This window comes from Thermobia domestica, chromosome 4, assembly GCF_964235325.1.
Source record: "Thermobia domestica chromosome 4, izTheDome1.hap1.1, whole genome shotgun sequence".
NCBI classification, from domain to species: domain Eukaryota; kingdom Metazoa; phylum Arthropoda; class Insecta; order Zygentoma; family Lepismatidae; genus Thermobia; species Thermobia domestica.
Window position 1 is genome coordinate 4,386,029 of NC_137457.1, and position 14,123 is coordinate 4,400,151.

General features: G+C 35.1%; 1 protein-coding gene across 1 annotated transcript; it reads left to right on the plus strand.

Moving 5' to 3' along the window:
- The first annotated feature begins 1,814 nt into the window (after nucleotides 1-1,814).
- On the plus strand, nucleotides 1,815-8,975 carry LOC145683672 (uncharacterized). Its single transcript, XM_081755019.1, has 2 exons — nucleotides 1,815-1,970; nucleotides 8,360-8,975. The coding sequence occupies exons 1-2, from the start codon at nucleotides 1,907-1,909 to the stop codon at nucleotides 8,821-8,823; spliced, it is 528 nt and encodes a 175-aa protein (XP_081611145.1). The 5' UTR covers nucleotides 1,815-1,906; the 3' UTR covers nucleotides 8,824-8,975.
- The last annotated feature ends 5,148 nt before the right edge of the window (nucleotides 8,976-14,123 follow it).

Here is a 14,123-nt window from a genome sequence, read left to right on the forward strand (position 1 = left end):
CCTCCGCCCAGAAGAGAAATTTTTCTTATTTTATATATAAATAAACCCCATCCCAGAATTTGGAGCTCTTAAAGCAGGGATGCAAATAACCAGTCGCCTACTCGCCCCGGGCGAGTGGTTCACCGGTGTGAGCGAGCTTTTAATACTACTATTAAAATACCGAAGGTTAAGTAAATGAATTCTGTTGTGGGATGAGGGCTAGTATCTTTTATCTTGGGCTAGTAAAATTTTGTTACTTATTTGCATCCCTGTCTTAAAGGTAGCTCTAAGTAACAATATTACAAACCACCTCCTCCCCAGAAGTCTGTCCTGGATCCGCTCCTGACACAACATTAGTCAAAATAAATAAATAAATAAATAAATAAATAAATAATAAAAAAGAAGGACTTTAGACACCCTAAGTCGTGGCAACTGCATTTCTAACTCAAGTTCAGTAAGAGGAGGACTCCATACCCAACAGGTTGTAACCTAAACACTAAAATTGTATTACCTACTATTACTTCTATTAAACTGAAATCTATAAGTCTAAAATATGTACTCCCTTCAGATTTGTAAATGTCTAATCATAATAAGTACTTAAAACATTTCAACACACACAAATAAACATAAATTACACTCAATAAAATCATTCTCCGGAACTTAATTCTTTTCATTTTATCGTTAAGAAAACGTTCATAAATATTAGTGTAAAAATTATCGATGTGTAGATTTCTAGTAAAAAGTTAGTTATTGTTATGACTACGACGTCTAGCATACATCTCATTCTGTGTTAATCATGGATAACTCATTATTATTATTATTATTATTATTATTATTATTATTATTATTATTATTATTATTATTATTATTATTATTATTATTATTATTAATAATAATAATAATAATAATAATAATAATAATAATAATAATAATAATAATAATAATAATAATAATAATAATAATGATTTGAGTTCAATACTTCATCAGAAATCACAAAAATCACAAAAGGGGTCAAAGAGTCGTACACGAATATTATGAAATTCCATTCATTGTCGCAGACACTATATTCAGTTGGAAACAAAGCGTAAGTTACTTCTTTTGATTCCAGGCTAGGAGAATCAGAACTTGTTTCCGGATATAATATTGTATACAGAGTGGGAAATGATTTGCTCTTATTTTTATGGCTGAATATTCTAGAATTTTATTTATGTGTTTTGTTATTATAACAAATCTTTGAGTTTTACGTCCCACGGTTATGCCGGTTAGGCTAAAAGAGACGGTGATGATGAGAAATGAATCAAATGGTGGAATGAAGAAAGTGGGAGGAAACGGGAGAACCCCAGGAAAACCCACGAGCACGGTGTTTGTCCACCACAAAGTCCACACGGCGCGAGCTGGGATCGAACCAGGGACTCCAAGCACCGGAGGTGAACGCTCTACCACAGCCACCGCGCCCCCTTGTTATTATAACAATATGCAGATTTCATGGAAGAGACAAGGTTTGTAACCACTTTATAGCTACTTTCTTTCAAAAAGATTTGTATCAAGAAATATATTTACATTTACATCAAGAAATATACAAGAGGAAATATATTTAAGAATTACATGAAACCTTACAGACAGTCTGCGTGACTCATTTTAACGATAATTGTTTCAACTTATCTCTTTTAGAAAAGTACAGGGCGTCAAAACAATTTTTTCGGAATTTCCCTTTCCCTTTTGTGTCTACCCGCTATTCATCAAGATAAGCCAGCACCAACTTAAATGCTTCATTAAGATTTATCGTCTTAATGTGTGTTACTACAACAGTGAGTAACAAAATAGCAACGATGGATACAATTAATGGAGATTGCATATATAAGGGATTTTGGAGTTAAGATTAATTAAGTAGACCAACTAGATTTCTGTGTTGGACCACAAAGCCATCATGAAGGGACTTACAATTTTCTTGGTAGCTGGGCTCATTGCTTCAGTGAGTGCTGTAGACAACGGTAAGAAAATAATCAGAGAATTACATATCTATTAGCATTTATGAAGCGTAACTGTTCTTGTTGCAGTTTCTTTTTAAATCTATCTTTCTTTCATGTTTGTCTCTTTGTCTCTAAATATTAGAAATCTTAGTCTCTTGCAATTGTTATTAACCACTCTTGCATTAATCCATTTCCTTGTTATCCCTTCTCAACTCTTCCATTTGTTATGAACCACTCCAGCTCAATGCCTCCTTTTGTTGTCCTCTATCAACTGTTGCAACTGTTTTGAACCACTCCTGCTTGAATGCATTCTCTTCTTATCTTTTATCAAGTGTTGCAACTGTTATAATCCACGTGGCCCCGCGTAGCGTACTCGCTAACGCTCTCGCCTTCGATTCCCGGTGGTGGCCAGCCACCCTGAATGAGGTTTCCCTGATTCATCCCCTAACTTATAAGTGCCAGGCCGCTTCCTTCCTTCCCCAATCCTTTCTTCCTTCCCTTTCCCCAGATACTGTGCTCGCCGAGGGACGTCATCCCTCAAAAGTGACGAGCTGAATGTCCTTAAATGCCGAAAGCCCAAAAATCTAAATCCTTGTCATGACAAACTCCTGCTTGAATACTTTCCCTTGTTATTCTTTATCAACTGTAGCAACTGATATGAACCACTCCTGCTTGAATACCTTCTATTATTCACGTTTATCAACTATTGCAACTGTTACAAACTATGCTGCTTGAATGCATCTTATTGTTGACTTGTATCAACTGTTGCAACTGTTATGAACCACTCTGCTCGAATGCCGTCTCCTGTTATTCATTCCCTACAGTTATATTTTGTTGATTTTTTTTAAGTTTAGCGTCCCTTTCAGCAGCGAGGCTATATGAGACGTGGACCTACTGATTAACGTGGAATCCGAACCACATGAGCTCCCGCCGGGAATCGAACCCGGGTCTCCCACGCCAAAGGCGCGTACGCTAACCGCTTAGCCACGGAGGAGCTCAGTTATATTTTGTGTATTCAATTTCCTAATAAGTACAATTTGTCGATTCTTGCACAGTCGTATATTCTGCTACTGATATTCCCTGTTCACGTCTTCATTTATATACTCTTTCGCTGCCTTTCCTTGTTTTTCACATACACCTAAGCCGTCTCTTCGGAAAAGAAATATTTCATGTATTTTGTTATATAATGCATAGTCTATGGAAATGGTATATTGCACTATCTTTGTTTTCAGCCCATTGATCTATGTAGAAAATTATTGTTCTGTTTTTCTTTGAGGTGAACTAGATAGAATTTCAACGTTTTCATTTTCCTCATATCTTCATGGAAACTATTTAAATGTTCTTTAATTCGTGAAAATTAAATTTGGATATTTATAATTATGGAGTTTGGTTTAATTTACCGTATATTCCTACATCTGGGAAATAATCTTAAGAACTACTTAATGCATCATTATTAATTTTGGCCGGGATGTAAGGGGTTAAGATTTAGAAATCGAGTTACTTGATGGAGGAAACATTTCAGAACAGAAGTGATAGAAATCAACTATTTTCACTTTTAGCATTGATTGCTATAAATAAAAAAACGGTAATACATAGCGAAAAATCAGCTTCTTGCAATCGGTTAATCGTTGCAGGATTATTTTGTAATTTGTGTTCATTCTTGATTCTCCACTAAAATCGGAATTGGTACAAATTCACTGTAGCTGCCTGTCTTAACCTTGATCTATAAAGAACAAAAACGGCGAGATAGCGAAAAGCGTTTCTTAAATCGATTTAACGTTCTAAAAATAAATAACTATATCTATTCAAATCGTAAATGAGAGAAACCAACCACTTCCAGTGTTGACGATGATGGCTATAGGCCTAGAGTATAAATGATAATAACTAATGTGAAGAGGTTTTCTGCTATCAATTAAACGCCCCAAGAAAATGTCCCATCTGCACTATAATCTCTCTAGGTAAACCAAAATTGGTATAAATCTATTACCATTCCCATGTAACCATTATTTAAAAGAAAAGAAAATCCCTTCATATAAACCAAACTTCTTCGCGTGGTGTACACGTCACACTGCTACTTGTTTTAATATTTAATTCTCAAAATTAAATTTAAGTGATATCTTTTATGACATAAAGTCACTTTGGAGGAACAAAACAGATTTAACTTGACCTTAAAAAACGAGTAAAATCTAATTTATTAAAATTCTATTTCGTTTAAAAGAAAATGATTAAAAAAAAAACAATTTTCCAAAGAAATTAATGGGCTCTAAATAGGATGGCATAGGTGCTAGGAAACCCATCTTTCTGAGGAAAAGTAATTTTGAAGAAGAAAAAAATAGAGTAAGTAAATTATATAAAATAACCTTTAAAAAATAGTGAGAATGTTTGATAAAAGAATTTAATCACCATTTGTCTGTACTGAAATTCAAACTCGGGATCTCATACAGTAACAGTGATTCCTCACCACTGGACTATTTGGAAAATTCATTTTAATAAATTCCTTGGTTTTTGGTTAACGCAATTCCGGGTTCCATTCCCGGCGGTAGCTCATGTGGTTCGGATTCCACGTTGATCAGTAGGTTCACGTCTCATACAGCTTCGCAGGTGAAAGGGGCACTAAACTCAAACTCGACTCGTTAAAGCGATTCACAAAGCAGAATCAAAAACTTTACAGGGTGACAAAAACACCCGCGGGTCGTACTCGGGCCTACAAAGCATATATCACTTCGGGCCCGGGCCGGGTTCGGGCTTTAAAGTTTAAAATATACAACCATATTTCTCGGGCCTAATTATGTAAATATACTGTACAACCTGTACAACGATATTTATTGTACATTTCTTTCTGGAGAACTTTTAAAGCACAACTCAAAATTAAACCTCTAATTGCTGTAAATAAAAATACAATTTTGCGTTTATTATTAAGTTTCTGTAATTTGGGCTTATTTCGGGCTCATTTGATTATAACACAAGCTCGGGCTGGGCTCATTCCTAAATGGTAAAACATATTTCGGACTCGGGCTGGGCCTCATATTATGAATTCACGGGCTAAAATTTTCGGCCCTTGGCAGACCTCTAATACAGGGTCGAAAGTTATGAACAGAGCTGATTGAGCAAACCAGAAGTAATAGAAATCAATCAATTTTCGGTTTTAAGATTCATCACTAAAGAGGAGAAACAGTAATAAAAGCAAGAAGTGGTTTCCTTGGAATTAGCGTTCTACGGATATTTGCCATTTTGTTTCAACCCTTTATTTATACCAAAAGTGTCGGCCACGGTTGCTCAGTCGCAGAGCATTGAACTCTTGTGCATGTGGTCCTTGGTTTGATCCCAGCTTGCGCCAAGTCAACTTTGTGGTGAACAAACACCGTGTGCGTGGCTTTCTTCGGAGTTCTCCCGAACTTTCTTCATTCCGCCCTTTCATTCATTTCTCATAATCACTGTCTCCTTTAGCCTAGTCGGCATAACCATGGAACGTAAAACTTAAACATTTCTTTTTATTTTATTTCATATCAGACCAGAAATCAAACATTTCCGGTTTTAATGTTAAACGCTATAAAGTATAAATGAAATCAAACATTTCAAGTTAACGTCCCACGATTATGGCCTTTAGGCTAAGACAGACAATGAGTACAGCAAGAGAATGTTAATGGAAGAATTAGTGGAATGAGAAAGTAGGAGGAAACGGGAGTACCGCGAGAAAACCCACGGACACGATGTTGTCTACCACAAACTTACTTGGCCGGGAATCGAACAGGGACTCCCACACACCAGAGGTAAGCACTCTACCACTGAACTACCGTGCACGCTATAAAGTAAAAACAGTAAAAGATAGCGGGAAGCGGATTTCTGAACTCAATTCGGCGTCTTAAGAATACACTCCATTTCCACTCTAATCTTTCTATTAAAATCGGAAGTAGTAGAAATACTACCATTTTTGGTTTTAACATTAAATAAGAAAATATTACAGCATGAACCACACTCTTTGACGTTATGCACACGTGACAATGCTACTAGTTTATAAGTATGGATATTCAATGTCCCAAGAATAAAGAAATTCTCAATTTTTACTATATTATTCGACTGACAAAGGCACCGGAGCTACCTCAATTTCTGGTTATAATATTCATGTCTATAGAGAAAAAATAGATATTGAGAAATTTCTTTCAATGAAATCTTAGAGTCCCAAGAATAAATTGAAACTTGACTCTAATTCCTCTGTACTATCCGGAAATGACAGAGAGCTACAGTTTTCCGTTTCAGTATTGGTCTCCATAATGTAGAAACAATAACAATTACCGGAAAACGGTATTTGGATATGGACTCACTACGATCTCATTTCTTTACTGAAATCGAAAGTGATAAAAATCTATTGCTTTCCGTTTTCATATTATCTACTTCATAGAGCAAACACGTTAAGATGTTGAAAACATTTTTTATTAGTTTCATAGTTCAAGACTGGATTTCGTCCTTCCTATTATTGACCTACTAAAACTAGAAGTGATAATTGTATCCCTTATGGATACATTATTTAATGGCGCTAGTTTGGAAGTCTATCGTAACTCTACAATGTAAACTCTGTGTATGTGGATATGGACTGGCATAGTTCGTACCGGGATGACAGCTGAGTCTGCACAGACAAAGTAAAAAAAAAAAAAAAAAAGAAAAAAAAAGAAAAAAAGAAAAATCTTTAAGTTGAACCTCCCACGGTTATGCCGGTTAGGCTAAAGGAGACGGTGATAATGAGAAATGAGTGAAATCGTGGAATGAAGAAAGTGGGAGGAAACGGGAGAATCCCGAGAAAACCCACGAGCATGGTGTTTGTCCACCACAAAGTCCACATGGCGCGAGCTGGGATCGAACTAGGGACCCCAAGCACCGGAGGTGAACGCTCTACCACTGAGCCACCGCGCCCCCCAGACAAAGTTATACGTTGAATTATGGTGCGCCATTCATATCTGTAATTACATAAGTAAGATATCATATGATAAATTCTATTATTATAAAGAACAAGATGCACTTCGTTTCATGAAAATTGGTTAAGTATTAAAAAAGTTATAAACAATTTTCTTCGTCCATCCTGTATTTATACAAAGTGCTTTTTACGTGGGGATAGTCATACCATTAAACTTTGGAACAGACCAACTCCATATAATTCGGGTTGTAAAATTTGCAGATTTAGATGTTAAGCAAAGAATACATAATATTCAGGAGAACTTATGTGTATTACTTGTGCACGTATTACAATACTTGTACTTTTGTTGATATCATAGTAATATTTTTGTAATGGTTATGTGCCCTTGTAAATATTGTTCACAAGTGCAATGATTGAGCTAAGTAAATTTGCTGCAAAATTAAATTGATCGTAGCGGTAAACTATATTTTACAAAATAAGGTACTAAAACCCTTTTTTTCAATTTTAAGTCGGTAAAAAATGAATTATTAAATCTTGTCGAAGTTGCTGTTGTTTGACAACATATAAGTGTTTCAATTATGTTCCTAGCAACTTTCTTTTTTTAAAAAATTGTACTCGAATGCGATTGATTTGTCTATCATAGTACGCCATTAATTTCGAGATAAAATTTAGTCCCAAAATTAGCTCAAAATAATCGAATAAATGCAGTAACTTTTTCTTGCAAGATATTTTCTTGTAAAGAATGTTAGACATCTTGTCTTTCTTTTTTCCTTTTCCTTTTTCCTTTTTTCTTTTTTTCTTTTTTTTAAAGAGAAGATTGGTAAACTATATCATTTCATTTGGTGTAATTTTGTTGGTGTTACTTCGTAAACTTTTAATATTCTTTATGGTCTTTTTAAGGTATTAATAAAGCAAAACTGACAAAAGTACCAAATATACGCGTATATTAATAATTCTTGTGTAACAATTTCTGCACTATCGTCTTTATCTTACATGTTATCAAGATAAAGGCGATGTTACCTTGCTGCAACTGTTACAAAAATATAGTTAATAAATATTTGATGTTTGGTCATTTTTGCTTTTTTAAATACTGTAAATATTTCCAAAATCAAAATGAACGAGATACAAGACCTTTATAAGTTAATTCACTAATATTATTTTTCAAAAATGGAACATAAGGTAAATACCCATTTACTCACTGAATGTTCACAAGCAAGGAGTTTGCAGTCAGAAAATTAAATTCAAGTGTGTGAAATATTTTGTGATGTCTTTCATTATAATTTATGTATTCAACTGTAGATACACAACTTCAAACAACTGAAATCGTACCTCAATTTTACTCTCATCACAATCACTACTTAGGGTAAGGTCGGATAGAATAAATCTCAGAACGTGATTTCGGATGAAATTAAAGCTTGTGAATGTTATTTATATGTTGTTTAATAGTCACTAGAAATTTGTGTTTCTAAATGTAATATAGAACTATCATTTTTAATTGTAGGTGTTCAACCTGAAAATCCTGGAAAACAACCTGCAGCTTCACAACCTTCCACTGTGGTACACCCATTCTACCCGAAGCAAATAGCAGGTTTTGGGTTAAGCTCCGGAATGTTCCAACTCAACTCAGGTAGTGTTATACCGTTCCTCACGATTTCACCGAGAAATATCTTGAATAATTACCCACTGTTAATTCTAAATGAAGTAAGCAATCATGAATACGAAGGTTTCTATTGTGCTAGAGGAATAACCTGCACCGCCGACGATGGTAACTTTCAGGACCTGGCAACCACTCTTCAATCCCCTGACGTCCATACGATTCTTGTGAATTCAGGCACAAGCCTTGAGGGATACCTACCAAATGATATCATTGTAAGAAGCATAACTATACAAAAGAACTTGTCTCCGGATATGTTATCACATCTTGTGAATGGAAATGTTTCTTATCTTATAGTGAAGCGTACATAATAGGTACGAGACTGAGAAAAGTGCTTTCATTGCAATAAGAGTTTAATTGGTTAACACCACTCAATATGAATCTAATCGTATAATTTTAGTAAATTGAGTATAAATTTTTGTACCTAAATATGATAATAAATTCATTTTCTTACATTTTCAAATTGGCCTTAGTTTATATGTTCCTCAAAATTTTCACGGAGACGCTTGTAACTCGTCCACCCATGTTTCATTTTTATTAGCAATAAAATCAAACGCATCTAAAGATATGCCACATTGACTTGATCCCTAGTCTTCCATAGCAAGCGCTGCTGTCGGCTGAAGGAATTCCACTCGCTTTCTCTCGCTTAGCAACAGCTGAACCCTTATTGGCTCAACGCGTGGGTGTGTGAGGTTGTGAGCTTTAGTTCGCATATTTGCCACGGCTGAAGACATTTTGGCAGCACAATAACTGTCTTCATCATCAGTACAGTTCTGATGATATAAGCAGTCAGATGCTGTTGAAATATTAGTTTTAATAAAATAAAACATGGGTGGAATAACAAAAGTTTATTTATTGAAAGACTTTTGCATTCATGATTAGGAGCTAATAATTTGTATGGTAAATAATGGATGTAAATGTGTACCATCTGTCAGACAATTAAATGTACAGTCAAAGACAAACGTTCCTTCCGTTTGATGAAATTAGTTTCATAAATAACTTCAGAATGGAAGGACAATTCGAGTACAGTTTTCAGTAAATTAAAAAGAATAGAATTTTCTGTGCTTCTTAGTCTTGAAACTCAGTGAAATAACGTACGTTCCACCGTTATTCAGAAAATATATTTTAGCAAACGGAAAGAACATTTGTCGCTAACTGTACACCTTTTTATGAGTCTGGCATTCCTACATCGATTAGTATGGATAATATGAGAATTAAATTTGTCAAATGGCTTTGTGACGAGAATCAAAGGAAGTCTGAAATACATTATATAAGAGGGCAGAAGTTGTAAGTACTAATAATACATAGTATACGTAAGTGAGAAAAACCTAAGAGAAATACAAAAGAATATATGACATAAACAATATATAAAGAAAATTCGAAGAGAGGATACATAATTTGATTACATTAGTTTGGGATAATTATCCGTGCCAGTAAATTTACTCTTTATTGGATCCAGAAGTAATAGAAACAAGTACTAATTCCGGTTTCAGTACTGATTCGTACAGAGTAATTTTGAGAAATGGCGAGAAACTGTTTTTAATGTAGATTGAAAGTTCCATGAAGAGACTCTATTTTATCTTATTTTATTCCCCTATTTTAATCCAAAGTAATATATCTCATTTAGTCTTCAGTATTGAACCTCCATAGCTTAGAAGTCTATGGGAGTTTCACACTGAATAATGAAATTCACTTCTTAGATTTCCAACAGATCAAAGTATCAAAATAAGGAGAAAATTATCAATTTATGCCACTAAATTTTAGTTTGTAACCCTGGCAAAATGCGTAACAAATACTGTTATAAATCATTGTGTCATTTCGAATGGAAAATTATGTCCCACAAATAATCCCATCGACGCAACTTGAACCTCGCACCTGCCTGTGAACCCTCTGTTTTCAGAAAAAACAAAACAAAATTTAAAATACGTTCACAGAAGACCTTAATATCAAACACATATGGATTAACTATATTTTGAGTTTGCGTCCCGTAATTATGCACCAAAGCTTAGGGAGATGGTGAAGATAATGTAGGCGATACTAGTGAGAAGGTGAAAGTGCAAGGAAACAGGAGAACTCCAAGAAAATCACGCACACGGTATGTGTCGACCATAAAGCTTACTTTGTGGAAGCTGATATCAAACCAGGGCTCAGCGCATAGGATATGACTCCTCTACCACTCAGCCAGGACGGTCCCGTACGGTATGGAATATGACTTTAGGCGCATGATTGTTGTAGCTAGAATTAAGCGTATAATATCAAACAAACAATTGTGTTTGACTGATCTATGATGTGTCACAAGTTGAAAAGGAGAAAAAAAAACCTTTGCGCTTGTTAAACTATTCTGCAAATACATAGAAAATATATGTCTTTTGTTTAGGTAATGTGCAGGACTATTGCAGTCTCTTATTTAAAAAGTATGGTCACTTGATTACGATGCCCCGGTGAGAAGTGTTTTTCAGTTTAACGATACTGATGTCTGCCACATTACATGAAGAAGATATTCCACCGAACCGAGGCAGAAATACTTGCCCTGTCCCTATTATTGTGTTAGTATGCGCTAGATGCTCAGTTTGTTCAAGGAAAGAAATCAACTTGTCCTTGGGACAAGGGGATAGGCCAAAGTAAAATGAGCCCCAAGGGCTTAGGCACAAACCAGACCCAAATTTACAATTCTCTTCAAGTTTACTATTCGTTCCTCCAAGTTTAAGATTCTTCCTTCAAATTTACATTTCTCCCTTCAAAGTTACCATTCTGTTACCAAAATATATCTTTTTCTCTCCAAACGTACCATTCATCATTTTCACTGTACTGTTTTCAATGAAAACTTTTCGTCGGAGAGGTATGTCATGGAAGCAACCTGCATCCTAAATAACAACTGAGAATATCCCTGGATAAAATATGTGAAATTTATTTGCAATCCTCACTCCTCCTATAGACATGTATACTTTAGCAGCACACTTTGTTGGTCTGATGTAGGCGAAACGTCGCAATAGTTGGCAATACGAAATTTCGAAACTACGTTACTGCTACATAATGTAATGCACAAAGGCCGGATTTTTTTTGGGGGGGGGGGCAAAGGTGCACGTGCACCTTCTCTCGTTTTAAATTTACACTACCTAGAGTGAGAAGCTAGCAGTGAGTTTTGCAAATTCAACGATTTCAGTCAATTTTCTGAAGGTTGAAGGAAAAGGATTCATCGAGAGCAGATACTTAGCATTTCCAGGTCAACTTCTCATTCATGTGACAGGACACGCTGCCCCATCAGCATTTGTATATGTTTTCGCGAGTTTTGCGTTTCGCTCACTTCAAGCGGTGTGACTGAGCGCTCCGCTCAGTAACCTTCTGAACTCTACCTTAGCTGTCTAAACTTGACTGGCAACAGTGAAAACATATGATCAGAGAGCAGCAGGTTGAATCGACAGCAGTGTGAGAAGAGGAGCAGGTGGCAGGAAGCTGGAGAAGAATAGAAGAGAAATGCAGCTGAAAAATCATTTTAAGTGATGTAATAGTAAAGTGAGAAGCATAAGAGGTACGATGAAATGTAAATACGTGCTTCAACCTGCCGGTGAAGGTAAGAAAAACGAATGTGCTCGAAAATTAACAAGTAAGCCATATTCGTGAAGAAACAAGACCCTGCAAGTAAACATCGCATGTCACGTACTAATGTCAACGAAAAGAATTAAAACAAGTAATATGTGTATACGGTATACGACACACTAAAGCATGCTTAGCATTCGTAACATTATAGAATTCTTTTGATATTACCGTAAAAACATATGTGCATATAAAAAGTAAATCTGCAATATTGATACGTTATTTATGTAAGCCAATGTAATAATATTTATTTCAAATACTTCATTCATAACCTAACCTATTTTATTGGATACTGCATATCAGTGCTACAAAAAGTAAATATAAAGTTTCTTGCGCCAGTCAATATTAGTAGAAGTTAATAATTTGTAGACACTCTAAAGAATCAGTAAATATAGAACGTCGTGCATATAATGAGCGCACAATATGAACGCATTCCTTTGTATTGAATTATTTTAGTCGAAAGCTCAAGTTTGAAACATATATACATAAAAAGCGCTTAAAACAAAATCAATCTATATTTGATATAGGCCTATATAATAGCGGAATATTACTTCAAATTATAGCTATAAAAATATCTAACAACCACTGTATTTATATAACATCGTTACATAACTGTATTATTTCTGAAAACTGTGCTAGCTAACATATTTATTTGTGAAGAATGATTGAAATATCAGTAATAAGTTGCATTCAATTTAAATAAAAGTTCGCCAGTCGCGACTATCAAGTGTCAGTTAGTCACTTTGCATTCAAATTAGTATTTCACTAGCGAATCATCTGTTCGGGCAAATGCAGAACGGAAGATAGAAACAATTATATCAAGTGGCAAGTATATTATAATAGTTCAGTGCATCCGTAAAAAGGAAATAATTAAAAATAATAAATGAATAATAAATACAAATATAAATAAGAGATCAAACTTCTTTCTAGACATTTGAAATAATATAATTTGCTACTGTCGTCTGGACTTGCATTTCTTCTGAAAAGACTAAATAGTAGAGAAACCTTATTGCATGTATTATTATTATTTTTGTTGTATATAGTATTTTGTGTTTCCTTGTTCTAAATATCATGTTTCTTTTAATTACTTGTCAATCGTAGTTTTATGTTGAACGGTATCAATAATTAAAGTGAGTGACGTTACCAAGTCATTATTGAAGCTACCATTTACGTTAAAAGATTGTTCATTTGTGGTGAGCATTATCTGTTGTGTATATGAATACTATTTTGTGATAGAATGTGGTATTATAGAAACAAATATAGTAAATAAACACATATGGTTTTTGATAAGTTTACGCAAGTGTATTCTGAAACTTCAGAGTCTAGATTGCATCATCTCTCTACGTTCACGCTACGTCTGACAACTTCGTGAATAACATCATTGTGGATATTTGTATTGAAGACTCGAATGGTAAGTTGTCGATTACGACCCAAGAGTGTTGTAGTATTAATATTAGTATTCTTATTTGAGTTCACTATTTCTTGATTCACTGTTTTCGGAGCGTGCGCTCCTGCTAGCGAGATTCCGGATAACGGGAGGTTATTAAAGATTTTTTTCATATTTTAACCATTAATACCCTCCACCGTTACCGTCACCGTTACATTTTAGATTATGAGACTTAGACGCTTGTGAAGAATAGTTGCAATCAAGAGTGTGAATTTCGTGGACCGCTAGTTGTGTAGTTTACTTCGTCATAAAAAAAAGTGAACATGGGTGGAAATCGGCGTAATCGACAAAGGCACAGTGCAAGTGCATCTGGTGGTGTGGCCATGTCAGACTCAGATAAAGTAGTGTGTTGTGAGGACCAAGCTAGAGATGAGTATCATGTACAATGTTGTCTGTGTGATCGCTGGTATCACCGCGTGTGTAGTCAAATGACGGAGGAAGAATGGAATGCTCAAAATGAACTCGAGGATGATGCACCTATTGAAGCATTATGGAAGTGCGGACAGTGCAAACCACGTAAGGTGATGGAGAAGGGAGAACGAAGTTTGGATGCGATGGAGAAGATGCTTA

What these genes read in the sequence shown, in the direction of transcription:
- LOC145683672 (XM_081755019.1), top strand. Translation starts at nt 1,907, where the DNA reads ATGAAGGGACTTACAATTTTCTTGGTAGCTGGGCTCATTGCTTCAGTG. An exon ending in AGTGAGTGCTGTAGACAACG is followed by an intron (nt 1,971 to 8,359) that starts GTAAGAAAATAA and finishes TTTTAATTGTAG; the next exon opens with GTGTTCAACCTGAAAATCCT.